Here is a 27,785-nt window from a genome sequence, read left to right as displayed (position 1 = left end):
GGTGCGGGGCTGGGATAGGGTGCTAGGCTGGGGTGGGAGCAAGTCTAGGGTGGGGTGCCGGGCATCTGACTGGAGCGTCTCCTCCTGCTCCAGTTCTCATCCTGGGAGCACTTCTGAGTAAACACACACAGGGACGTTTCAGGTAACAATTGGAGAGTGAAAGGCCTGAGATGAGGTTGGTTATCGGCATTTGCCCTGGGGGAGGGTCCTCCTGGATTCAGTTAGCCCGGCAGGAACCCAGGCTGGGGACCTTGGCGTTATCCCCGAGTGACCAGGAGTGACCCACATTCTGGGAACGGGGGGGGGGTCCCAGGACAGGGTCTGTGCTCAAGGGTCTTCTGTGGCCCGGGGACCTTCGGTTTCCCTCCCTCATTTTTTTTTTTTTTTTTTTTTTTTTTTGAGACGGAGTCTTGCTCTGTGCCCCAGGCTGGAGTGCAGTGGCGCGATCTCGGCTCACTGCAAGCTCCGCCCCCCCAGGTTCACGCCATTCTCCTGCCTCAGCCTCCCGAGTAGCTGGGACTACAGGCGCCCGCCACCTCGCCCAGCTAATTTTCTTGTATTTTTAGTAGAGACGGGGTTTCACCGTGTTAGTCAGGATGGTCTCGATCTCCTGACCTCGTGATCCGCCCGTCTCGGCCTCCCAAAGTGCTAGGATTACAGGCTTGAGCCACCGCGCCCGGCCTCCCTCCCTCATTTTATAGGGGGTTAAACCAGGCTTCAGACCCAGGCATGGGCTCCCGGGGTTGCCAAAGGTTTTGGGGACTTGCCAACGGGTTCGGGCACTGCCCCGCGGGACTTCATGGCCCCAAACACCTTGTGGTCCGCGTGGTGGCCGCCGCCTTGCAGGTCAGGGATGCTGTGTAGGACAGCTGTGGTCCTGATTTCCTGACCTTTCCTAGGGCTCGGCCGGGCGGGGCTGTGTGAGATTCTGGGTGAGGTGGCTGTGTGGCTGTGTGTGATTGTGTGTGGTCTTGTGATTGTGTGTGATGTGTGGTTGTGTGTGGCAATATATATAATTGTGTCTGTGGTTGCGTATGGCCGTGTGTGATTTGTGTGTGATTGTGTATTATGTGCGTGGTCATGCGTGATTGTTTATGTTGTGTAATTGTGTGATTGTGTATGGTGTGGTCGTGTGTCATATGGTCATGCATGGTTGTGTATGGTGGTGTAATTGTGTGGTTGTGTGTCCATGGCTGTATAACTGAGTTGTACGGTTGTGTGGTCATGTGTGGTTGCGTATAGTTATGTCATGATGTTTGTGTGATTGCATAGGATTGTGGTTGTGTGAGATCGTGTGGCTGTGTGCGGCAATGTGTGTCATTGTGCCTTGTGATTGTGGCGGAGGGGTAATTGTGTATATGGGTGTGTGACTGCATGTGTGAGACCGTGTGTGGTTGCGTGTTGCGTGGGAGGTTTCTGCAGCTGTGTGGTTATAGCATATGGTTGTGTGTGTGAATGCATGATGAGATTTGTATGATTTTACGGATGACTTTGTGTGGTTGTGTATGGTTGTATAATTGTGTGTGATTGCATATGATTGTGGCAATGTGTGTAACCGTATCTGTGTGTGACTGTGTATGGTTGAGTTGTGACTGTATCAGTGTATGACCAAATGTGTGAAGTTGTTTGGCTGTATGGTCATTGTATGTGAGATTTGTGCAGTTGTGTTGTAATGTGTGGTGTGTGGTTGTGTTTGGTTGTATGAGGTTGTGTGTGGTTATGTGTTGTGTGTGGTTGTGTGGTTGTGTTGTGTGAGGTGGTGGTTGTGTGTGGAAATCCCCCCTTCCTAGTCTTCTCATCTGGGCGTGGGGATGAGGGTCCCAGTGCTCAGGCTGGCCTGACCAGGGGGTAATTGGACCCTGCAGAGCCTCACGGGGCCTGCTTGTCCTGCCACACGGAATGGGAGTCCGTGTGTGCCCCGCTGCACACAGCATGTGAACGTGAACCGGGGACCGTGCGACCCACTGCACTTTGGGTCCCATCCCTAAAGAGCATTCATGCACACTCGAAAGTTCCCTTTGAGAATTTGGGATATTTAGGGTGTAAAATATGGAACTTGGAGAGTCCTTAGGCAAAAGGTGTTGGTGGTCGGTTGCCCAGGCTGTGCACTCTGTCTGCTGGTGCGTGGGCTTGCAGGAACGCTGGAGCATGGGAGTTTAAACCCTGTTGTCACTGTGGTTGGTTAAGGGCTTTGCGGCGACGTGGAGCCATCGTAGACGGATCCCAAGTGAGGGCAGAATGAAGGCAAAGGCGTTGCTTCTCTGACAGTGGGCACATGGGTGCAGATTTGATGTAGGAGCTGTTGGGGAGGGGTGGGGGGACAGGCGAGTGTGTGGGAGGGAGTGAAGTCACGTGATTTCCCCGTGCATCTGTGCGTGCAACTGTGGGTGGTGGAGCTGGTGCCTGGGGAGGCAGGACTGGACCCTGGGCACCGACACTGGGGCAGGGTTTACAGCTCCTGGCCCTGTGTCCCTCGGTCCCCAAGGCTCACCTGGCTTAGCTGGGGAACATAACAGAGAAGCTGCTCAGCAACGTGGAAGAGTCACTGAAATTCCAAGAACTCTGTGTGTGTGTGTATGTGTGTGTGTGAGTGTGAGAGAGAGAGCGCGCACCTCAATCTCCTCCTCTGTAAATGGGCATACTGATATTAGCTGGACCTGCGTACCCTGAGATTATTGGGAGGGATGGATCAACTCTCGTAAGCCTGTGAGCCCTACACCAACAGGACGCTGTTGGGACCCAGCACCTGTAGTCCCAGCTACTCAGGAGGCTGAGATGGGAGGATTGCTTGAGCCCGGGAGTTGGAGGCTGCAGTGAGCTGTGATTGCACCACTGTACTCCAGCCTGGGTGACGGAGTGAGACCCTGTCTCAAATAAATAAATAAATAATGAAAGATGGAGAAAGAGAAGAAATTTAGGAGCCCAAGAATGAAGCTGAGGCGAACCTTGGGGTTTCATTGAAGTTGATGGTTGAGGCAGCCCCGCAGGCTGTTCTGAACCACTGATGTTTCTATGTGTGGCTCTGAAATGGACGCAGAGGATAACATATTCTGGGTAATCCGCTCATAACTGCATAAGAGGCTTTCTTCACTGTTGTTGCTTTGTAGAGATGTGGTCTCACTATGTTGCCCAGGCTGGTCTTGAATTCCTGGGCTCAAGGAATCCACCTTGACCTCCCAAAGCGCTGAGATTACAGGCGGGAGCCACAGCACCCAGCCCTTTGTTGTTTTGTTTACGCGTTACCTTTATTAAAAAAAATTTGGGGGGATAATTTTAGTTGCGAAGATGGTGCAGAGAGTCCCCGCACACACACCCTCCACCCGGTGTCCCCTTGCGTTGATACCTTTGACCATAGAACAAAGAGCAAAACTAAGGCATCCCCGTAGGTGCCGCACTCGGTCTTCCCCCCGATATTTCTGTTCTACGTTGGAATCCAGGATCCCACATTGCATTTAGGAGCTGTGTTAATTTTAAATGATACAACTCGTAAGCGCTTGGAAGCTTATTTTTTAATCTCTGCGTTTTTCTCTGTTTCCCTTGGTATCACTCATGTTTATCAGCGTTTTCCCTCCCACACGATTACTGACTCCCTTCTCCTCTGTCCACATTATAAAGCTGAGAGAACACAAGATATCATTGCTGCAGATAGTTTTCTCACAAACACCTCTTCCCATGAAAGCTAACAAAAAGACCATAGACAAAATGAAAAAAAAAAAAAAAAAGACCAAGCTTATTAAATTTCCTGTAGGCTTGCTGAGTGATTTATTTCATGATGTTGGGGCGATGGAGGAGGGGAGGTTTTCCCGGCTAGATTCAGGCCCGAGGACAGGGGACAGACAACAGCTGCCTGTTCCATAAACGGGCTTTGGCTGCCTTGGGACCAAGGATGGGGAATCGAATGGGATGGAGGTGTCCGAAAACTGTGATCATCTTGGATTAGGTGAAGGAAAAGTCAAACCAACAAAAACAAAAAAACCTACACAGACAGGTGGTCAAGACAGCCAAAGAGCTGAGACCGAGGCTGGGGGTGTGATGGTACCGGCTTGTAGTCCCACCTATTTGGGAGGCTGAGGCAGGAGGATCACTTGAGCACAGGAAGTTGAGACCAGCTCAGCAAGATAGCAAGACCCCATCTGTACAAAAATTTAAAAATCAGCCAGGCATGGTGGTGTGCACCCATAGCCCCAGCTACTTAGGAAGCTGAGGTGGGAGGATGGCTTCAACCCAGGAATTGCAGGCTGTGGTGAGCTGTGATAACACCACTGCACTCCAGACTCTGTCTCAAAATAAATAAATAAATAATTTTTAAAAAAGAAGAGATGGAGAAACAGAAGAAATTTAGAAGCTCAAGAATGAAGCTGAGGTGAACCTTTGGGTTTTATTGAAGCTGCTTGGAAAAAAAAGGGAACCCAAGGGCCCGAATTTCTCCTTTTAGAGGTTGAACCGTGGTTTTGAGTGACTAGAAAACATTAAAAGCAGAGAGGGAGACCCTGTCTCTACCAAAGTTTTAAAAAATTAGCCGGGTGTGGTGGCATGCGCCTGTAGTCCTAGCTACTCAGGAGGCTGAGATGGGAGGATTGCTTGAGCCCAGGAGGTTGAAGCTTCAGTGAGCTGTGATTGCATCACTGCACTCCTGCCTGGGTGACAGAGTGAAACCCTATCTCAAAAAACAAAAAAGTAAATAAAGAACACCAGACAGAAGATCCCTGGGACCTGCAGTCCTGTGTATTGGTTATTGGTTACTGCATAACAAATGTCTCCCAAAGTTAGCCAACTAAAAAAACAGACATTTATTATGTCACAGTTTTTGTGGGGCAAGGATTTGGGAGGGATTTATCTGGGTGGTTCTGGCGCAGAGTCTCTCATGACGTTGCAGTTAAGACATGGGCCAGGGGCCGGGCACGGTGGCTCACGCCTGTAATCCCAGCACTTTGGGATGCCAAGGTGGGTAGATCACAAGGTCAGGAGATTGGGGCTAACACGGTGAAACCCTGTCTCTACTAAATATTCAAAAAAATTAGCTGGGCATGGTGGCGGCGCCTGTAGTCCCAGCTACTGGGGAGGCTGAGGCAGGAGAATGGTGTAAACCTGGGGGGTGGAGCTTGCAGTGAGCCAAGATCGCGCCACTGCACTCCAGCCTGGGAGACAGAGTGAGACTCTCTCTCAAAAAAAAAAAATAATAAATAGGCCAGTGGCTAAGTCATGGTGGCATGTGCCTGTAATCCCAGCTACTAAAAATACAAAAAATTAGCTGGGCATGGTGGTGGATGCCTGTAGTCCCAGCTGCTCAGGAGGCTGAGGAGGAGAATGGCATGAATCCAGGAGGCGGAGCTTGCAGTGAGCCGAGATCATGCCCCTGCACTCCAGCCTGGGCGACAGAGTGAGACTCTGTTTAAAAAAAAATACATGGGCCAGGGCTGCCTCATCTGAAAGCTCGTCTGGGGCAGGAGGAGCCACTCCCAAGCTAGTGCCCTCATGTGGCTTTTGGTGGGAGGCCTCAGTTCCTCACCACGTGGGAATCACCATAGTGCTGCTTGAGTATCCTGACAACATGGCTGCTTGCTTCATCCAGGGCTAGTGATTCACAGGAGAGAAAGAACAAAGCCATAGTGCTTCTATGATCTAACCTCAGAAGTCTAGCTCCCTTGCTTCTGGTACATTCTATTCTTTACAAGTGAGTCAATAAGTCCAACACACACTCAAAGAGAGGGAAATTAGCTTCTGCTAGGTGAGGAGAGCAAATAATTGTGGGGGATATTTAGAAACCACCACATCTATAACCTTAGGCAAGTTACCTAACTCTTCTGTGCCTCCAGTTCGTCTTTGGTCAGAATAGAACCAGTCTCACAGGAGAACTGTGGCAATAAATTAGATGATAACTGTAAATATTGTTTAATATAACACCTGTCACACAGAAAATGCTTATCTACCTTTTTTTTTTTCCCCGAGACGGAGTCTTGCTCCATTGCCCAGGCTGGAGTGCAGTGGTGGAATCTCGGCTCCCTGCAACCTCTGCCTCCTGGGTTCAAGTGATTCTCCTGCCTCAGCCTCCCAAGTAGCTGGGATTACAGGTGCATGCCACCATGACTGGCTTGCTTATTTATCTATCTATCTATCTATCTATCTATCTATCTATCTATCTATCTATCTATCTATCTATCTATCAGAGGGAGTCTTGCTCTGTCGCCCAGGCTGGAGTGCCGTGATGCCATCTCAGCTCACTGCAAGCTCCGCCCCCCGGGTTTACACCATTCTCCTGCCTCAGCCTCCCAAGTAGCTGGGACTACAGGCGCCGCCACCATGCCCAGCTAATTTTTTCTATTTTTAGTAGAGATGGGGTTTCACCGTGTTAGCCAAGATGGTCTCGATCTCCTGACCTCGTGATCTTCCCGCCTTGGCCTCCTAAAGTGCTGGGATTATAGGCGTGAGCCACTGCACCCGGCCCATGACTGGCTAATTTTTGTATTTTTAGTGGAGACAGGTTTCACCATGTTGGCCAGGCTGGTCTCAAACACCCGACCTCAAGTGATCCACCTGCCTCAGCCTCCCAAAATGTTGGGATTACAGGCATGAGCCACCATGCCGGGTCTTATCCACTTATTTTTATTAAAGGAATATTTTTCAGTGTTATAGCTCTTGAGGTGGATGTACCAGCTATAGTTATCAAAGTGTCACTCTCTGGATTTGTGGGGCTGGAGGTGCAGAGGGAAATAACTTGCTCTTTCCGGAAGCATTAGGCTACGGAATGGAGAGACAGCACGTGGCGGTTGCGCTTTTCCTGGCTCCCCTTTCCCAGTGGTTAAGGGAAGACGAATGGGAATTAAGCAGCTCCAGGCTCTGCATGTGGCAGAAACCATCCTACCATCTACTCGAATTTTGCAGTTTGCACAATTCGGAGACAAAAAATAAAAATAAAAATAAAGCAGAGAATGTGAAGGGCACAGTGGGGTGACTGCCAGGAGGATATAGCTGAGTATGTTAGGCAGGAGACACAGCCTGTGCAAAGGCCCTGAGGCTGGACCATGCTGTGTGTGTTTGGGGATCAGCGAGGGGGCCAGTGCAGCTGGGGCTGAGGGAGGGAGGGGTTGGAGATGAGGACGGTTAGACCCAGTCGCTGTGGGGAGGTTTGGGCAGAGGCGGGACGGCATCTGACACGGGTCTTAGCTATCTCCCTGAGGCTCCCTATTGAGAACAGACCCAGGAAGGGGAAGATGGAAATGGCATTTTGGGAGCCTGGGTAATGCTCTGCTTAGACCAGGCTAAACATGGCGTAGGGGCCCAGTTCTAGATCTACCCTGCAGACGGCCCGACAATGTTTTTGGATGGACTGGGTTTGGGATGTGCCAGGGCATCAAGGATAAACCCAGTTTATTTTTTATTTTTTATTTTATTTTTATTTTTAGACAGAGTCTCGCTCTGTCACCCAGGCTGGAGCACAGTGGTACAATTTCAGCTCACTGCAACCTCCGCCTCCCGGGTTCAAGCGATTCTCCTGCCTCAGCCTCCTGAGTAGCTGGGATTACAGGTGTGTGCCACCGCACCCAGCTAATTTTGTATTTTTAGTACAGATGGGGTTTCGCCATGTTGGCCAGGCTGGTCTCGAACTCCTGACTTCAGGTGATCCACCCACCTCGGCCTCCCAAAGCGCTGGGATTACAGACGTGAGCCACTGCGCCCGGCCAAACCCAGGTTTTTAAAAAAAATTTTTGTACCCGAGTGACTATAAAAGTGAAGCTGCTATCTGAACTGGGAAGACTGTGGGAGGAGTAGGTATTTTTGTGAAGATGAGAAGAGTGAGGAGGGATATGAGAGCTCAGTTTGGTCAGTGTCAAATTTAAGAAGCCTGTTAATGATTGTATTAGCTTTTGTTTGTTTTTTTAAGACAGGGTCTTGCTCTGTCACCCCCACCCAAGCTGCAGTGTAGTGGCTTGATCACAGCTCACTGCAGCCTCAACATCCTGGGCTCAAGTGATCCTCCTGCCTCAGCCTCCCAGGTAGCTGGGACTACAGGTGTGTGCTACCACCCTGGCTAATTTTTGATTTTTTTTTTTTTTTTTTTTTGGTAGAGATGGGGTCTCATTATGTTGCCCACACTAATCTCAAACTCCTGGGCTCAAGTGATCCTCCTACCACAGCCTCCCAAAGTGCTGGGATTACAGACCTGAGCCACCGCATCTGACCTAGTTTTCTGCAAATTACCGCAAATGTAGCAACTCGAAACAGCTCCTGTTTACTGTCTCATGGTTTTGTGGTTTCTGTGGGTTGCGTGTCTGGGCATGGTTTGGCTGGCTCCTCTGCTCAGGGTCTGACAAGGCTGCAATCAGAGTGTTGGCTGGGCTGTGATCTCATCAGAAACTCAACTGAGGATGGCCAAGCGCAGTGGCTCATGCCTGTAATCCCAGAACTTTGGGAGGCTAAGGCTGGCAGATCACTTGAGGTCAGGAGTTCAAGACCAGCCTGGGCAACATAACGAAACCCCATCTCTACTGAAAATACAAAAATTAGCAAGGTGTGGTGGTGTGTACCTGTAATCCCAGCTACTTGGGAGGCTGAGGCAGGAGAATTGCATGAACCCAGGAGGCAGAGATTGCAGTGAGCCAATATTGTGCCACTGCACTCTAGCCTCGGTGACAGAGACTTCATTTCAAAAAAAAAAAAAATATATATATATATATATCCCAGACTGGACAACACAGCAAGACCTCGTCTCTACAAAAATTAAAAAAAAAGAAAAACCCAGCGTGGTAGCATGTACTTGTCCCATCTACTCGGGAGGCTGAGGCAGGAGAATCACTTGAGCCCAAGAGTTCAAGGCTGCAGTGAGCCGAGATTGCACCACTGCACTTCAGCCTGGGTGACGGAGCCAGACCCTAACTCAAAAAGAAAAAAATGCGTGACAATATTATGTATCTTGATGACCGAGGTTTTTGGAGCTCACTTTAATTTTTCTCCTAAGGCCAATACCTCCCTCCCGTCACCCTACTCCCTGGCCCCGGATGTCCTCTGCGAAGGCTCGGAGCCCGAAGCTCACTCCTGTTTGAAAACAGACACTGGCAGGTCTCAGAGTGGCATTAAGGACACGCTGGCCCTGAACCAAGACTCTCCCCAGCTGGTCTCATCTGGAGGCTGGAAACAGACATTGCTTCTGCCTTGTTCACAGTCACTCATGGCTCTGCTCGCAAAGTCCTTGCTTGTCCCTCCTTGGGGGCCCCCATATGGCTCCAGATGGTTCCTGACAGATGAAGACAGAAGTGGGTAGGTTGACCAGATGTCCCGGGTCCCAGGTTAAAACTGGAATAGCTGCTGGGCGCAGTGGCTCACGCCTGTAACGCCAGCACTTTGGGAGGCTGAGGCAGGCGGATTGCCTGAGCTCAGGCGTTTGTGACTACCCTGGGCAACACGGCAAAACCCCGTCTCTACTGAAATACAAAAGAAAAAAAATAAGTCGGAGGTGGTGGTGGGCACCTATAATCTCAGTTACCTGGGAGGCTGAGGCAGGAGAATCGCTCAAACCCAGGAGGTGGAGGTTGCAGTGAGCCGAGATCATGCCACTGCACTCCAGCCTGGGTGACAGAGCAAGACTCCCTCTCAACAACAACAAAACCAAAAAAACAAAAATCAAAAAACACAAAACTAGCCTTGAGCAAACCAGGACCAGGACAACTGGTCACCCCAAAGCAAACTGAGTCACTGGGTGACAGGGACTCTCACCCCATTACCACCATGTTGAGATGAGAGTAGGACCTCCTGCCTCCCAACTGGGCCAGAGGATGCCAGGAGAGTGGCATCTGTTGGGTTAGAGGCTGGTTGAGCCACAGGCTCAATTTGGAGACATCGATGCCGATGGTTCATTATTTTGGTGCGATCTCAGTTCACTGCAACCTCCGCCTCCTGGGTTCAAGCTGGGATTATAGGCGCCTGCCACCATGCCCGGCTAATTTTTGTATTTTTAGTAGAGATGGGGGCCAGGCTGGTCTCAGACTCTTGACCTCAAGTGATCCACCTGCCTTGACCTCCCAAAGTCCTGGGATTACAGGCATGAGCCACCATGCCCGGCCCATTCTTTTTTTCTTCCCTGTATCTTGGTGCACAGTTCAGATCTGAGATCCCACGTCCATCCTTCTCGAAGCTTTTTCCTGTAACGCGGGTGGGCGAGTCTCCTACTGATCTCTTTGGTTTTAAAGTGACACATTTTTCTTTTTGGTTTGCCTGGGAGCATTCTCACGTATCTCTCAAACCTGGCCGGTAACTTACCCTCCTACATTGCTTTAAAAAAAATATAAATGATACCTCCTTTTGTCAAGGGCTTCCTCCCACTTCAAGGTCACCGGTGAACCTCCATGCCCACTCTTGTTTCTCAAAATGGGCTATCTTCCCTCCTTCTACCTGTGTGTTTCATTCTCTCCCACCCCCAGTCTTTGGAAAAAAAGATAATAAAACTCTAGAAGATATTTTGTACTCTGAGATTAGCAGTGTGAAGGACCTTCCAGAACCTTCTCTCTCTGCCTTTCTCTGAATTAAAATGCCCGCTTGTCTGAGACCGGCTGTCTCCACTGCATCTGAGTGATAAGATAAAGATTCATCGAAACGGGCAGGTTTTATTTTTGGTCTGCCCAGCACTAAATGATTTTGTTTTGGCTGACTTTTTTGTTTGTTTTTTTTTAAACCCTAAACGGACTTTGTAGCTTAGTAAGAATTTATTTCAATTTAGAAATATGGGTGTTCTAAACTCTTTTTTCTTTTTTAATTTTAAAAAAATTTATTTTTTCCTGAGACAAGGTCTTGCTCTGTCACCCAGGCTGGAGTGCAGTGGCACAGTCGCAGCTCACTGCAGCCTCGACCTCCAGGGTGTAAGTGATCTTCCTGCCTCAGCCTCCAAAGTAGCTGGGACCACAGATGTGCACCACCACGCCTGGCTAATTATTTTTATTTTTTGTGGAGATGGGAATCTCGCTATGTTGCTCACGCTGGTCTAAACTCCTGGCCTCAAGTGATCCTCCCTCCTTGGCCTCCCAAGGTGCTGGGATGACAGGTGTGAGCCACTGCGCCCAGTCAGAAACTTGGGTTTTAAATGGACTTTGCATTATAATGAGATGGGTAATTCACCCAGGATGAATTCAGCCTTCAGCTTTTGCTTTCTTTTTTTATTTTTATATATTTATTGATTTTTGAGACACAGTCTCACTCTGTTGCCCAGGGCTGGAGTGCAGTGGAGCAGTCTGGGCTCACTTCAACCTCCACCTCCCAGGTTCAAATGATTCTCGTGCCTCAGCCTCCCAAGTAGCTGGGATTACAGGTGCACGCTTGGCTAATTTTTTTTTGTATTTTTAGGAGAGATGGGGTTTTGTTATGTTGGCAGGTTGGTCTCAAACCTGGCCTGAAGTGGTCCTCCCACTTTGGCCTCCCACAGTGCCGGGATTACAGGCGTGCACCACCACGCCCAGCTAATTTTTGTATTTTTAGTAGAGACGGGGTTTCGCCGTGTTGGCCAGGGTGGTCTCGAACTCCTGACCTCAAACGATCCACCCGCCTCAGCCTCTCAAGGTGCTGGGATTACAGGCATGAGCCACAGTGCCCAGCCAGCTTTTGCTTTCTTTGCCATACACGTGGCCTGGGGAGGTTGCAGCTTGGAGGTTTTCAGCCAACGTTTTGCTGATTTATTCTTGGGTAAACTCATCAGCTTTTCACTGAAGCAACAAATGCTTTTGTCTGCACCAACTATTTGCAAAGTACTTTACAGGGAGATTTGAGCAAGGCAGAAAGGTAAACAAGGCTCGTGTCTATCCTTGAGGAGTTGAGAGGAGTCTAGAAGGTTGTGTACATTGGGCACATCTGGGCAGTGCCTTATAACATGTTCCCAAGCTATGGAACTCTGACCCCTCCGCGGCTTCACTGCTTCTCAAGTTACTGCATCAGCACCAAAGACTCCTTTTTCTTGTGTTCACCGTGACAAGGAGAGGCTCAAACTCCTGCCTGTCCATTAATTTCTTGCTGATTTCTCTCAACAATCTTTTTTTTTTTTTTTTTTTAAATAAGAGAGGTAGGGTGCAGTGGCTCACGCCTGTAATCCCAGCACTTTGGTAGGCCAAGGCCGGTGGATCACCTGAGGTCAGGAGTTCGAGACCAGCCAACCAATATGGTGAAACCCTGTCTCTACTAAAAGTACAAAAATTAGCTGGGTGTGGTGGTGGACACCTGTAGTCCCAGTAACTTGGGAGGCTGAGGCGAGAAGATCGCTTGAACCCGGGAGGCGGAGGTTGCAGTGAGCTGAGATTGCGCCACTGCACTCCAGCCTGGAGACAGAGTGAGACTCCGTCTCAAAAAAACAAAACAAAACAAACAAACACCCCTCAAAAACCCAAAGACCCTGTTTGAGGCCCCTGCGTTGTTCTGGTTGTCTCTGGGGAGTCCCTAACCAGGCTTGGAAGAAGTTCTTGGAGGAAGGTTTCTTCTCTGACCACCGGCTGGCTCTGGCCTCTTGCCCATGAGCCTCTACGGCCTTGGTGGGATGGACGCTGAGTGCCTAAGCCTGATGTTGTGTTGGTTGTGTTGTGTTGATTGTATTGTGTTCTTCTCTAGACAGCAGCAAAGGAGGCGAAGAGCGTTTCCTTTAGGGACCATCCTTGTAGCAGCTCCTGCTCTCTGCCTTGGTTTGTTCACAACCTACATATCCTGGCACCAGCTGGTGCAGAACTTGGCTCCATGACTAAACAGGTCCCATGGAGGAGATGGCGCTGGGCGGGGCTGTGCCAGACGCACTCTGGTATCCGCTGAGGCCTTCCCTGGTGGAGACTCCTGCCCCCCACTCTGTCCCCTTCTGGTCTCTTCCTCCACGGCACCGACCTCTTCCTTCTGTTGGCCACCAAGAGGGTGGCCAATGACCCCACGTCTACACGTGGCAGTTTAGGAGCCCCACTGGGAAGAAGGCCTCTCCGTCTCTGCTTCTGTTAGTTGAACCGTAAGAAACTGATCTTGTTCTATAGACTTTGGTCTTAAAAAGTGGCAGTTTTATAAAGTTGAAACTCAAGGATCCAAAAGAACTTGGTGGCCTGCTTGGGTCATATGCAACCTCTTGGGTCCATCACTGATGGGGATGGAGGGGTGAGCACTGTGATTGCCAGGTCAGGGTCCAGTGTGGACCAATCACTGATGGGGATGCAGGGGCGGATACTGTGATTGGCAGGCCAGGGTCTAGTGTGGACCAATCACTGGGTGGAGATGGAGGAGTGGATACTGTGATTGGCAGGCCAGGGTCTAGTGTGGACCAATCACTGGGTGGAGATGGGGGGGGTGGAAGCTGTGATTGGCAGGCTTGTGTTCAGTGTGGACCAATCACTGATGGAGAGAAAGGGAGTAAACATTGTGATTGGCAGACCTAGTGGCTAGCACCATGATTGGCCACCCCACCAGGACAGCAGGGATGAGGTGGACCTTCATTGAAGAAAGGGATGCTGGGCAGACAAAAATGACATTGCCACCACACATACCCTAGAAAATTACAACTGAAGAGATAAAGTCGATCAATGACCTGGGGAAACTGAGGCCTGGAGAATTTCATTGCCTTGCTGGGAGTCCTGGAAGTCTCAGGGTGAAGTGAGGATCTGGATATTATGAGTTGGACAGCTCCCATTTGCAAGGTGCTCCTCCTGTAAAGATGCCAGATGCGCAGTAAACCATTCGGCTGTCTCCAAAGTCAGCATCGAGGAGCGCTGCCCCAGGGAGCCTGTGTTGGCTTCCTGGTGCTGCTGGAATAAGACGGGTCTCCCTGGGCCAAAGTCAAGGTGTGGGCAGGGCTGGTCCCTCCTGGGGGCTCCAGGCAAGAATCTGTTCCCGCCTTTCCCAGCGTCTAGAGGCACCTACATCCCTTGCTCGGGGCCCCTTCCTCTCCCTTCATAGCCACAGCACAACCTCTTCCAGTCTCCCTCTGACCGTCCCCTCCCACCTCCTCTCGTGAGGACACTATGGGGATATCAGGCCCCCCAGATCATCAGGATTATCTCTCATCTCCATGTCCCTCACTCAGTCCCACCTGCAGAGTCATTATGACCATGGAAGGCACCATATTTACAGATTCTGGGATTAGGAACTGGATGTCAGATTCATTATTCTGCAGCCACAGAACCCACCCAAGATGTCATTTCTCTTTTTTTCTTTTTGAGACAGTCTTGCTCTGTTGCCCAGGCTGCAGTGCAGTGGCACAACTTTGGCTCACTGAAACCTCCGCCTCTCAGGTTCAAGTGATTCTCTTGCCTCAGCCTCTTGGGTAGCTGGGATTACAGGCATGCACCACCATGCCCGGCTAATTTTTGTATTTTTAGTAGAGATGGGGTTTCGTCATGTTGGCCAGGCCGGTCTCAAACTGACCTCAAATGATCCACTGTCCTTGGCCTCCCAAAGTGCTGAGATGACAGGCATGAGTCCAAGATGCATTTCTAGGAATGTACCCAGAGACACTGTCAGATTCTCTGGACCGAGGAGTCAAGGCTCTTTCTGAGCTGTGGTTCAAAGGAAGATTCTGCTGCCCGATTTCTGCCCGCTCTCCACCAGGCCTGCCAGCTGCCAGGGTGCAATTTCTCTGAGCTCCGAGGAGGGCCAGGCAGGGTCGCGCCGGGGCAGAGACTCAGCAACGCGTGTCTGACCCAGTGTGCCCAGAACCCGAGAAGCTGGAGTGGCCGCAGGCTGGCTTCTCCTGAGTCCCTTTCTGTTCACAGATCCCCACTCCTGGCTATCTGCATGTGGTCATTTCTGCATGGAGACAGTTTAGGTGTGCCCCACAGTGGATGTCCCTGGGGCTCTTGGCTCTATTGTTACTGGCCACCGGCTCTCACAGCTCACATTTCAGTCCTGCATATGTCAGTTCCTCGTACTTTCTTTTTTATTGTGTGTATGTATGTATGTATTTATTTGCGATGGGGTCTCACTATGTTGCCCCGGCTGGTCTCAACCTCCTGGACTCAAGCAGTCCTGCTGCCCCAGCCTCCCAAAGTGCTGGTATTACAGGCATGAGCCACCACACCTGGTCTTCCTTTCTTTCCTTCTTCCTTTCCCTCCCCTTCCCCCCTCCTTTCCCCCTTCTTCCTCCCCTCCCCTCCCTCCCTTCCTGCCTACCTCCCTTCCTGCCTTCCCTCCATCTTTCCTTCTCTCTCTCTCTTTTTTTTTTTTTTTTCTGAGACAGGGTCTCACTCTGTCACCCAAGCTGGAGTGCAGTGGTATGATCATAGCTCACTGTAGCCTCGACCTCCCAGGCTCAAGTGATCCTCCTGCCTCAGCCTCCCGAGTAGCTGGGACTACAGATATGTTCCACTATGCCTGGCTAATTTTTAACATTTTTTTTTGCAGAGATGGGGTCACACTCTGCCACCGAGGCTGGCACAATCATAGCTCATTACAGCCTCGATCTCCTGGGCCCATGTGATTGACCCTCCCGCCTCAGCCTCCTGGGTAGCTGAGACTACTGGCATGCACCACCATGAAAGGTCAATTTTAAAATTTTACATTTTGTAGAGATGGGGTCTCACTATGTTGCCCAGGCTGGCCTCAAACTCCTGGCCTCAAGCGATTCTCTTGCCTTGGCTTCCCAAAGTGTTGGAATGACAGGCGTGAGCTGCCACACCTGACCCTCCTTTTCCTTATAAATTAGCCAGTCTCAGGTATTAATTTACAGCAGGACAAAAATGGACTCAGACAACTGTGTTTAGGCATTAATTATAGGGTGACAACTGTCCTGGTTTGATTGGAATTGAGTGGTTTCCTGAGACATGAGACTTTCAGTGCTGAATAGGGACAGTCCTGGGCAAACTGGGACCATTGGTCCCTGTAAATGTTGGTGGGATACTGTGTCAGTCTGTTCTCATGCTGCTAATAAAAGCATACCCAAGGCTGGGCGTGGTGGCTCACGCCTGTAATCCCAGCACTTTGGGAGGCTGAGGCAAGTGGATCACGAGGTCAGGAGTTCAAGACCAGCCTGTCCAATATGGTGAAACCCTGTCTCTACTAAAAATTAAAAAATTACCCAGGCGTGGTGGTGCACGCCTGTAGTCCCCGCTACTCGGGAGGCTGAGGCAGAATTACTTGAACCCAGGAGGCAGATGTTGCAGTGAGCCGAGATTGTGCCACTGCACTCCAGCCTGGGTGACAGAGCAAGACTCCATCTAAAAAAAACAAAACAAAACAAAAAAAAAAACCTACCTCAGACTAGGTAATTTATAAATGAAAAAGGGGTTTAATTGACTCACAGTTCAGCATGGCTGGGGAGGCCTCAGGAAACTTACAATCATGGCGGAAGGGGAAGCAAACATGTCCTTCTTCACATGGTGGCAGGAGAGAGAAGAATGAAAGCCCAGCAAAGGGGAAGCCCTTTATAAAACCATCAGATCTTGTGAGAACTCACTACTATGAGAACAGGATGGGGGAAAGCAGCCCCGTGATTTAATGATCTCCACCTGGTCCCTCCCATGACACGTAGGGATTATGGGAACTACAACTGAAGATGAGATTTGGGTGGGGACACAGCCAAACCCTATCAGATACCTGGAGGGAGAAATCAAGAATGTAGGTGGCAAAGCTTTCTAAATGTGCTCGATGTGGAACAGCTCTCCAGCAACTGTGTCCTCAGACCAAACCTGAGCTTCTGATGGGGCTGTTGGGCCTTCCTGCCTCCCCTCTCACAGTTCTCCTACACCCTGCCCCACACTAGGCCCTGATGTTCCCTAAACTCTTCCCTCCTTCTTTCTCTTTCTTTTCTCTCTCTCTCTCTTTTTTTTTCTCTTGCCCATCTCAAGTGCAGTGGCACAATCATGCCTCACTGCATTCTCAACCTCCTTGGCTCACAGATCCTCAGCCTCCTGAGTAGCTGGAACTACAGGTGCATGCCACCATGCCCAGCTAATTTTTCTATTTTTTATAGAGATAGGATCTTACTATGTTGCCCAGGCTGGTCTCGAACTCCCATAGTGCTCAGCCTCCCATAGTGCCTCAGCCTCCCATGGTGCTGGGATTACAGGCATGAGCCACTGCACCTGGCCGGTTGTAATTAACTTTAGTTTTAATAGCCATATGGGGCCAGTGGCTGCCATTTTGGACCTTGCTGGTGTAGTTGTATGACTGTTTATGCTCTCAGCTCCCACTTAGTGGGAGAATCATGCAGAGAGTCATGAGACTGACGGAAGAGGATCATTTAAGCCCAAGAATTCGAGGCTGCAATGAGCTACAATTGTGTCACTGCACTCTAGCCTGGGCCACAGAGTGAAACCCTATCAAAAAAAAAAAAAAAAAAAAAAAAAAAAGCCAGGTGAAGTGGCTCATGCCTGTAATCTCAGGACTTTGGGAGGCCAAGGTGGGTGGATCATTTGAGGTCTGGAGTTCAAGACTAGCCTGGTCAACATGACAAAACCCTGTTTCTACTTAAAAAAAAAAAAAAGAAAAAGAAAAATTAGCCAGGCATGGTGGCATGTGCCTGTAATCCCAGCTACTGGGGAGGCTGAGGCAGCAGAATTGCTTGAACCTGAGAAGCAGAGGTTGCAGTGAGCCAAGGTTATGCCACCGCAGTCCAGCCTGGGTGACAGAGCAAGACTCCACCAAAAACAAAACAAAACAAAAAAACAGTGGATTCTTCCCCAGTCGAGCCTCAGATGAGAATGCAGCCCAGCTAACACCTGGGTTGCAGCCTCATGAGACCCTGAGCAGAAGGCCCAGCTAAACCCTGTCAGAATCCTGACCCCAGGAAATGAGGAGGTAACAAGTGCATGTTGTTGGCAGCTGCTAAGTTTGTGCTGATTTGTTACACAGCAATAGCTGGCTAATACACTTTCTCTACATTAGTCTTGACTTCTTTGCTCCTGCCACAGGGATTCTAGATACTTTATCCCTGCCATGTAGAATCTGTTCCTTCCACGGGATGCTTACTCAATTCCTATTTATCCTTCCAAACTTGGATAACTCATCACTCTCTCGGAAAACCGTCCCCTGACCGCCTGTCTAAATCAAAGACCCCTGTACACAGATTCAAAGTTCCTGGTTGTGCTTCTAGTTTTGAGCCATCCTTGGAGCATCGTGTTAATGGATCTGGGCCTCTTCCACTCAGATGTAAACTCTCTGAGCTCAGAGAATTGTATCTGTCTCATTCAGGGTACAACGCAGCCAGACCTGGCCCATCGTAAAGGTTGGCTGGATGGAGACCGAAATGAATGGCCCTTCTATATTTGATGCTAAATAGCCGTGGAGTCTTTTCTGTGAGCCAATGATGGTGATGACAAGACCATTTAGAGAACACAGGAATCCTCAGAAAACCCGCGGGGCAGGGTCAGCAGAGGCAGCTGGGGTTGAATGAACACAGTGTGTGGGTGTGTGTGTGTTGGGGAGTGAGATCATGCTCTAAATGTGCCTTTTCCAGCTCGAATCACAGAAGGGAATCTTGGTGTCTTTTGTTTCTAAACCATCCATCAAGTGATTCTTGGAGATTCTCTGGCTCCTCTGAAGGCCGTTCAACTCAAGTGTAAGAGTAAACGGGAAAGTGTGGTGCGGCCTCACTCCCTGCCACCCCTGCCCCTCTCCATGCTACCCCTGCCTCACTCCCCACCGCCCCTGCCTCGCTCCCCACCGCCCCTGCCTCGCTCCCCACCGCCCCTGCCTCGCTCCCCACCGCCCCTGCCTCGCTCCCCACCGCCCCTGCCTCTCTCTCCACCGCCCCTGCCTTGATCCCCGCCGCCCCTGCCTCGATCCCCGCCGCCCCTACCTCACTCCCCATCAATCCCGGTACATCTCTCCTTTCTCATTGGCTCTGGATGGTGGCGGCCAGGCATGGAGTGGCCCTTCCCAGAGGGACACGTTCCCCTGAGGAGGGAAGATTCTGGCTGGGCCCCAGCATAGGGTTGCCAGACTCAACAGTAAAACATTCAGCACCCTCGGAGACATTAGAATTTCAGACATGTATTTATTCATTCATTCATTATTTTGAGATGGAGTCTCGCTCTGTCACCCAGGATTGAGTGCAGTGGCGCAATCTCGGCTCACTGCAACCTCTGCCTCCCAGCTTCAAGAGACTGACCTGTCTCGGGCTCCCGTGTAGCTGGGACTACAGGTGTGCAACATCATGCCTGGCTAATTTTTGTATTATTATTATTTTTTTAGATGGAGTTTTGCTCTTTTTGCTCAGGCTGGAGTGCAATGGCATGATCTCAGCTCACCGCAACCTCCTACTCCCGGGTTCAAGCGATTCTCCTGCCTCAGCCTCCTGAGTAGCTGGGATTCCAGGCATGTGCCACCACGCCCGGCTAATTTTGTATTTTTAGTAGAGATGGGGTTACTAGAGATGGGGTTTCACCGTTGGTCAGGCTGGTCTCGAACTCCTGACCTCAGGTGATCCACCTACCTCAGCCTCCCAGAGTGTTGGGATAACAGGCATGAGCCACAGCACCCAGCCAGAATTTCAGATTAACAACCAAAACATTTTTTTTTTTTAAACAGGGTCTCACTCTGTGTCGCCCAGGTTGGAGTGTTCACTGCAACCTCTGCCTCTGGGGTTCAAGTGATTTTCCTGCCTCATCCTCCCAAGAAGCTGGAATTACAGGCATGTGTCAACACGCCCAGCTAATTTTTGTAGTTTTGGTAGAGAGGGGGTTTCACCATGTTGGCCAGGCTAGTCTCAAACTCCTGATGTCAGGGGATCTGCCCACCTTGGCCTCTCAAAGTGCTGGGATTACAAGCGTGAGCCACCGTGCCCGGCCAAAACATTTTTTTAGTAGGAGAATGTCCCAAATTTCGCACGAGAGAGACATACTAAAATACAGATTAGGGACAGAATTCTCCAGAGAGACAGGACCAAATGAGTGGATACACAGACACATACACACAGATGCGTACATGCACACAGATGCACACATGCACACACACGCACACACATGCACATACACAGATAGAGACCCCACACATGCACACACACCCACACATGCACATACACACAGATGCACACATGCACGCACACAAACGCACACATGCACACACAGATGCACTCAGACCCACACATGCACACACACAGATGCACACACATATACAGACGCACACATCCACACATGCACACACACAGACCCACACATGCACACACAAACGCACACATGCACACACAGACGCACTCACAGAGCCACACATGCACACACAAACACAGATGAACACACATATACAGATGTACACATACACAGACACATGTGCACACACACACACATGCACACACACACACAGATGCACACATACACATATACAGACGCAGACACACATGCACACACACAGAGATACAGACCCACACATGCACACACACACAGATGCACACACACAGACCCACACATGCACACACACACAGATGCACACACACAGACCCACACATGCACACACAAACACAGATGAACACACATATACAGATGTACACATACACAGACACATGTGCGCACACATGCACACACAGATGCACACATACACATATACAGACGCAGACACACATGCACACACACAGAGATACAGACCCACACATGCACACACACACAGATGCACACACACAGACCCACACATGCACACACAAACACATGCACACACACATGCACACATGCATACACATACACACACATGCACACACAGATTGAGATTTATTTTAAGGATTTGGCTCACACCACCGAGAGGCTGCAGGTCTGGAATCTGCAGGGCAGGCTGGAGACCCTGGGAAGAGCCGATGCTGCAGTCTCAAGCCCAAAGGCCATCTGGAGGCAGATTTCCCTCCTCCTGGGGAACCTCAGTCTCTTAAGGCCTTCAACTGATTGGGTGAGGCCCACCACATTACTGCTTTATTCATTATCTACTGATTTAAATGTTAATTGGGTGAGGCACGGTGGCTCATGCCTCTAATCCTAGAACTTTGGGAGGCCGAGGCAGGAGGATCGCCTAAGGTCAGGAATTCCAGACCAGCCTGGCCAACATGGTGAAACCTCATCTCTACCAAAAATACAAAAATTAGCCAGGCATGGTGGCAGGCACCTGTAATTCCAGCTACTTGGGAAGCTGAGGCAGGAGAATTGCTTGAACCTGGGAGGCCGAGGTTGCAATGAGCCGAGATTGTGCCACTGCACTCCAGCCTGCGAAAGAGCAAGAATCTGTCTTTAAAAAAAAAAAAAAAAAAAAAAGTTAATTGGGCTGGATGCAGTGGTTCACACCCATAATCCCGGCACTTTGAGAGGCTTGAGGCTTGAAGCCAGTAGTTCCAGACCAGCCTGGGCAACATAGCAAGACCCCATCGCTAAAAAAAAAAATTATTATTTAAAAAATTTTCTTAGGGACTGGGTCTCCCTACGTGACCCAGGCTGGTCTTGAGCTCTGGGCTCCAGTGATCCTCCCATCTCAGCCTCCCAAGGTGCTGGGATTATAGGCGTGAGCCACTGCACCCTGATTCTACAAAGAAATTTTTTAACTTAGCTGCTGTAGTGGTACACATCCATATTCCAGCTACTCCGGAGGCTGAGGTGGGAGGATCGCTTGAGCCCAGGAGGTTGAGGCTGCAGTGAGCTGTGGTCACACCACTGCACTCCAGCCTGGGTGACAGAGTGAGAACCCCCCGTCTCAAAACAATAAAAATAAATAAATAGATGTTAATTATATCTAAAACTTACCTTCACAGCAACAGCTAGAATAATGTTTGACCAACCAACCAAAGCCAGGCCAAGGTATCGCATAGAGTTAACCGTCCCAGGGACACACTTAGGCTACAAAAGGATGTTTGATTATCTGAAACTCAAGCTCCATGGGATGTTCTGTATCTCATCTGCCCGCCTAGGCCTGGTTTTCATCCCCACAGGCGTCCAGAACAGCTCCTTTCCCTCCAGAGAAGCCCTTGGCCACGTGGGCACGTCCAGGGGACCCCACCCGGGGAAACAGAATGGCATTGTTCCCCCAGCTTCCTTTTCTGTGGGTTACTTCTTTTTTTTTTTCTTTTTTTTTTTTTTTTTTTTTTTTTGAGACGGAGTCTTGCTCTGTCGCCCAGGCTGGAGTGCAGTGGCGGGATCTCAGCTCACTGCAAGCTCCGCCTCCCGGGTTCACGCCATTCTCCTGCCTCAGCCTCCCAAGTAGCTGGGACTACAGGCGCCGCCACCTCGCCCGGCTAGTTTTTTGTAATTTTTAGTAGAGACGGGGTTTCACCGTGTTAGCCAGGATGGTCTCGATCTCCTGACCTCGTGATCCGCCGTCTCGGCCTCCCAAAGTGCTGGGATTACAGGCTTGAGCCACCGCACCCGTCCTTCTGTGGGTTCCTAATGGGGAAAAGTGTGTTGGAGGCCAGGCAAGAATCATTCTCCACCCACGCAGCGGACACCCAGGGGAGCTGAGGCGGAGGGGAGGCAATGAGATCCACCTTTGCAGAAAATGTGGAGGTGATTCACCCCTCTGGAGAGAAAGGCATCCCCGCAGGCTGAGAACATGCAGAGTTTGAGGTTAAGGTCTGTTGGGGTCTCACGAGCATAAAAGAATGTAAGCTAGGGAACCAGGTGTGGTGGCTCCCGCCTGTAATCCCAGCACTTTGGGAGGCAGAGGTGGGTGGATCACCTGGGGTCAGGAGCTTGAGACCACCCTGGCCAACATGGCGAAACCGCATTTCTACTGAAAGTACAAAAATTAGCTGGGCGTGGCCGGGTGCGGTGACTCATGCCTGTAATCCCTGCACTTTGGGAGGCCGAGGCAGGCGGATCACGAGGTCAGGAGATCGAGACCATCCTGGCTAACACGGTGAAACCCCATCTCTTCTAAAAATACAAAAAATGAGCCGGGTGTGGTGGCGGGCGCCTGTAGTCCCAGCTACTCGGGAGGCTGAGGCAGGAGAATGGCGTGAACCCGGGAGACGGAGCTTGCAGTAAGCTGAGATCACGCTACTGCACTCCAGCCTGGGCGACAGAGCGAGACTCCATCTCAAAAACATAAACAAACAAAAAAACAAAAAAATTAGCCGGGCGTGGTGTCGGGCACCTGTAATCCCAGCTACTCAGGAGGCTGAGGCAGGAGAACTGCTTGAACCCGGGAGGCAGAAGTTGTAGTGAGCTGAGATCGTGCCACTGCACTCCAGCCTAAGAAAAGAAAAGGCCAGGTGTGGTGGCCCACACCTGTAATCCTATAATCCCAGCGCTTTGGGAGGCCGAGGCGGGCGGATTACCTGAGGCCACTGTGGCTACCTTGGCCCATCCCTTGATGAAAAGGGGTCACAGAGGGCGTGAATCCCCGGAGGTGGGATCCCGGTGCTCCCGATGGAATCTACCTGCCCCAGGTGTCCCGTTACATCCCTCAGGGGCCAGCAGCTGCCCAGTTCTGCTTAGGGATCCATGCGACACAGAGGCAGTTTCTCGTGGAAACCCTGGGTGAATCCCCTGCTCCAACGAGACTGAAAGCGGCAGGAGCACAGACGAAGGTCATGGTGCCGCCGTTGCACACGGCTGCCATCTGGCCGTGTTCTGGGACTCATGTTTGTAAATCCTCTTACATTTCAAAGCCTTAGTGATAACCCATCAGTGGGAGATCGCCCAGAATGGCGATTGGCAAATGATTATAAACACCAGAGAGGTAGCCGGGTTCAGTGGCTCACACCTAGAGGCCGAGGCAGGAGGATCACTGGAGGCCAGGAGTTCAAGGTCAGACTGGACAACATAGTGAGACCCCATCTCTACAAAGAAAAAAAAAAAATTAACCAGATGTGGTGGCACACCTGTGGGCCCAGCTACTCTGGAGTCTAAGGCAGGAGGATCGTTTGAGCCTGGGAGGTCAAGGCTGCAGTGAGCTATGATCACACCACTGCACTCCAGCCTGGGTGACAGAGCTCAGACCTTGTGTCTAAAAAATAAACAATAAAAAAGATTAGATATCTATTCCAGGGGTCAGGAAGCGACATCCTGTGGACCAGAGCCAGATCTGGTCCTTCCCCCGTTTTCATACAGCCCACCAATCTAAGAATTATTTTTGCATTTTATTATTATTACTGGAGACTGGGTGTTGCTCTGTCACCCAGCCTGGAGTGCCGTGGTGTGACCACAGGTCCTTGCAGCCTCAACCTCCTGGGCTCAAGCAGTCCTCCCACCTCAGCCTCCTGAGTAGCTGGGATCACAGATACGCGCCCCACCACGCCCGGCTAATTTAATTTTTATTTTCTGTCGACATGGGGTCTTGCTATGTTGCCCAGGCTGGTCTCAAACTCCTGGACTCAAGCAATTATCCTGCCGCGGCCTCCCAAAGAGATGGGATTACAGGCGTGAGCCACCGCGCCCAGCCAGGATTTGAATTTTAGTGTCCATAAAGTGTGACGGGAACATAGTTGTGTCTAATTCTTTACATGTGGTTGGCTGCTTCAGTGTGATAATGGCAGAGTTAAGGGACACAGTCCTAACTGCCTTGTGAGTATGAAAATAGTTACTGCCGGCTGGGCGCCGTGGCTCACGCCTATCATCCCAGCACTTTGGGAGGCCAAGGCAGGAGGCCAGCAGTTTGAGACCAGCCTTTCCAATATGGTGAAACCCTGTCTCTACTAAAAATACAAAAATTATCCAGGTGTGATGGCATGCGCCTGTGGTCCCAGCTACTTGGGAGACTGAGGCATGAGAATCACTTGAACCTGAGAGGTGGAGGTTGTAGTGAGCCGAGATCGTGACACTGCACGGCACACCTGTGGTCCCAGCACTTTGGGAGGCCGAGGAGGGAAGGTTGCCTGAGGTCGGGAGTTCAAAACCAGCCCGGGCAACATAGCAAGATCCCCTCTCTACAAAAAATAGAAAAGTGGGACTGGGCACGGTGGCTCACGCCTGTAATCCCAGCACTTTGGGAGGCCGAGGAGGGTGGATCACCTGAGGTCAGGAGTTCAAGACCAGCCTGGCCAACATGGCGAAACCCCGTCTGTACTAAAAATATAAAAATTAGCTGAGCGTGGTACTGGGCACCTGTAATCCCAGCTATTGGGGAGGCTGAGGCAGGAGAATCGCTTGAACCCGGGAGGCAGAGGTTGCAGCGAGCCGAGATTGTGCCACTGCACAGCAGCCTGGGTGACAAGAGCGAGACTCCATCTCGATAGAGAGAGAGAGAGATAGAAAAATGAGGCTGGCGGCCGGGCGTGGTGGCTCAAGCCTGTAATCCCAGCACTTTGGGAGGCCGAGGCGGGCGGATCACAAGGTCAGGAGATCGAGACCACAGTGAAACCCCATCTCTACTAAAAATAGAAAAAAAAATTAGCCGGGCGCGGTGGCGGGCGCCTGTAGTCCCAGCTACTCGGGAGGCTGAGGCAGGAGAATGGCGGGAACCCGGGAGGCGGAGCTTGCAGTGAGCCGAGATCGCGCCACTGCACTCCAGCCTGGGCAACAGCGTGAGACTCCGTCTCAAAAAAAAAAAAAAAAAAAAAAAAAAAAAAATGAGGCTGGCGTGGTGGCACATACCTGTGGTCCCAGCTACGGGAAGCTGAGGTAGGAGGATCGCTTAAGCCTGGACATTTGAAGTTGCAGTGAGCCAAGATCACACCACAGCACTCCAGTCTGGGCAACAGAGAGACTGTCTCTCTCTTAAAAAAAAAAAAAAAAAAAAAAATCAGGGATGATGTGTGAAAGTCAGGAGCAGAACTCTGGGTTTTGGGCTGCTGGAGGGATTTAATGTGTGTGTGGCCAGGGATGATGTAATCTGACGAACATTTCAAAGGCAACTTAACTGCTGTGACCGGCTCACAGAGGGGCAAGGGAGGGAGGAAAGAGGCCAGTCGCTGCAGAGGGGATGCTGGTGACCTGTGCTGGTGGCCTGTCCAGAGCCGTAGCTGCACAGATGGTGAGGAATGACTGGATTAGGAATCTGTTTTGAACACTGAGCCAACAGGAGTTGTGATGAGTGTGACAGAAAAAGAGTCTGTGGTCACAAATTCTTTGATTCTCCTCCCTTCGAAAGATGGCACTCAGGCTGGGCGCGGTGGCTCACCCCTGTAATCCCAGCGCTTTGGGCGGCTGAGATGGGAGGATCGCGTGAGGTCAGGAGTTTGAGACCAGCTTGGGCAACATAGGAAGACTCCCTCTCTACAAAAAAAAAATAAGCCAGGCGTAGTGGCACACACATGTGGTCCCAGCTACTATGAGGCTGAGGTGGGAGGATCGCTTGAGCACAGGAAGTGGAGGCTGCAGTGAGCTGTGATCACACCACTGCACTCCAGCCTGGGCAGCAGAGAAAGACTTTGTCTCAAAAAAAAAAAAAAAAAAAAAGGAGGCAGGAGGGTGAGAGTCAGAGAGAGACTGGAAGAGGCTGCACTGTGGCTGTGAAGGCGGAGGAAGGGGCCCTGAGCCTCTGGACGCTGGGAAAGGTGGGAAACGGATTCTCCCAAGTCCCCAGGAGGGCCCAGGCCTGCCCACAGCTTGATGATGAGCCCTGTAAGATGGATCTCAGGCTTCTGACTTTCAGAACTGTGAGATAATAAATCTATTCCATTTTTAAATTTTTTGAGACAGGGTCTGGCTCTGTCACCCAGGCTGGAGTACAGTGGCGTGACCACAGCTCACTGCAGCCTCCACCTCTTGGGCTCAAGCAATCCTCCTGCCTTAGCCTCCTGAGTTGCTAGGATTACAGGCGTGAGCCACCACATCTGGCTAATTTTTGTTTGTTTTCTGTGGAGATGGGGTCTCACTATATTGCCCAGGCTGGTCTCAAATGCTCAAATGCTAGGATTACAGGTGTGAGCCACCATGCCTGGCCAATAACTCAGTGTTCCTCTAAGGCCCCAAGTGTGGGGTCCTTTTTTACAGCAGCTATGGGAACCTCAGACTTACTCTTTCTAACAATGGACCCCAGTGACCTACGGGAACCCCTCACCCTCACACAGCGGCCCAGCCAGCAGTCACTTTCCACCTTTTTGTTTTTTTGAGACAGTCTCGCTTTGTCACCAGGCTGGAGTGCAGTGGCGCACTCTCAGCTCACTGCAACCTTTGCCTCCCGGGTTCAAGCGATTCTCCTGCCTCAGCCTCCCAAGTAACTGGGATTACTGGCGTGCACCAACATGCCTGGCTAATTTTGTATTTTTAGTAGAGATGGGGTTTCACCATGTTGGCCGGGCTGGTCTGGAATTCCTGACCTCAGATGATCCGCCCACCTCAGCCTCCCAAAGTGCTGGGATTACAGGCGTAAGCCACCGTGCCCGGCCATTTTTAAGGGCATAGTTGCAACCCTTGCTTATGGGAAGAGAAGTACCTTCAGCCTCTGACCCCATGTTTCTGTCTTGCTGTGTGGCATCCAGCTTACTGTCTGCATGTCTCTGAGCCATGGAGTCTACTGTGGCTGACGTACGCCTCGTGCCCAGGACAACCAAGGAAGTCCCCACTCCGGACGCTGCATGCTGTCGAGTGACCACCATTGGTGTGGTGGCCACCAGCCTTGTCATCCTCACCCTGGGAGTCCTTTTGGGTAAGTGACTATGGGATTGGCTGGGTTCACAAAACAAGGGGACGTGTGCAAAGTCACCAGGAAGTGACCTGATGGTGTCTCCATGACCATCTTAGAATCAAAGGGCAGTGTCTAGGCGTGGAAATGAAAGCTGCCCTAGGTCAGGCGGGTGGGCGGGGAGTGGAGCGGGTGAGTTCCTGCGTGCGTCAGTTTTCCCAACTAAAGAAGCTCCCAAAGGAAGTTTTCACAGCTGGGATGACAGAGAAACACAGACAGGGAAATGATCTTGTTTTAAATTTTGGCAAATCAGCAAAATACCCAAAAGGATTTTTATAAAACTAAGCAATTAGGTTGGGCGTGGTGGCTCCCGCCTGTAA

The 27,785-nt window shown here is 50.7% G+C and overlaps 3 protein-coding genes across 8 annotated transcripts in view; 2 read left to right on the top strand and 1 right to left on the bottom strand.

The window, feature by feature from the left end:
- Positions 1–27,785, bottom strand: part of LSM7 (LSM7 homolog, U6 small nuclear RNA and mRNA degradation associated) — a 401,328-nt gene that overhangs the window by 35,865 nt on the left and 337,678 nt on the right. The window lies entirely within an intron of this gene.
- The window catches only part of GADD45B (growth arrest and DNA damage inducible beta), a 129,498-nt gene that overhangs the window by 20,370 nt on the left and 81,343 nt on the right, over positions 1–27,785 (top strand). The gene's annotated exons all lie outside the window — the stretch shown is intronic.
- Positions 1–27,785, top strand: part of TMPRSS9 (transmembrane serine protease 9) — a 63,173-nt gene that overhangs the window by 1,110 nt on the left and 34,278 nt on the right. For 2 of the 3 annotated variants that reach the window (XM_050770116.1, XM_050770115.1), the window contains exon 2: positions 27,263–27,429. In XM_050770116.1, the coding sequence (XP_050626073.1) occupies positions 27,288–27,429 (142 nt within the window). In that variant the 5' untranslated portion in view covers positions 27,263–27,287. Of the gene's footprint in view, positions 1–18,384; positions 18,494–27,262; positions 27,430–27,785 lie in introns of those variants that run through there. The other variant, XM_050770114.1, reaches the window with a different exon arrangement.

The sequence above is a fragment of the Macaca thibetana genome, chromosome 19 (assembly GCF_024542745.1).
Source record: "Macaca thibetana thibetana isolate TM-01 chromosome 19, ASM2454274v1, whole genome shotgun sequence".
Taxonomy (NCBI): Eukaryota; Metazoa; Chordata; class Mammalia; order Primates; family Cercopithecidae; genus Macaca; species Macaca thibetana.
The sequence above is the reverse complement of the archived record's forward strand: the minus strand, read 5'-3'. Positions and strand labels throughout refer to the sequence as shown.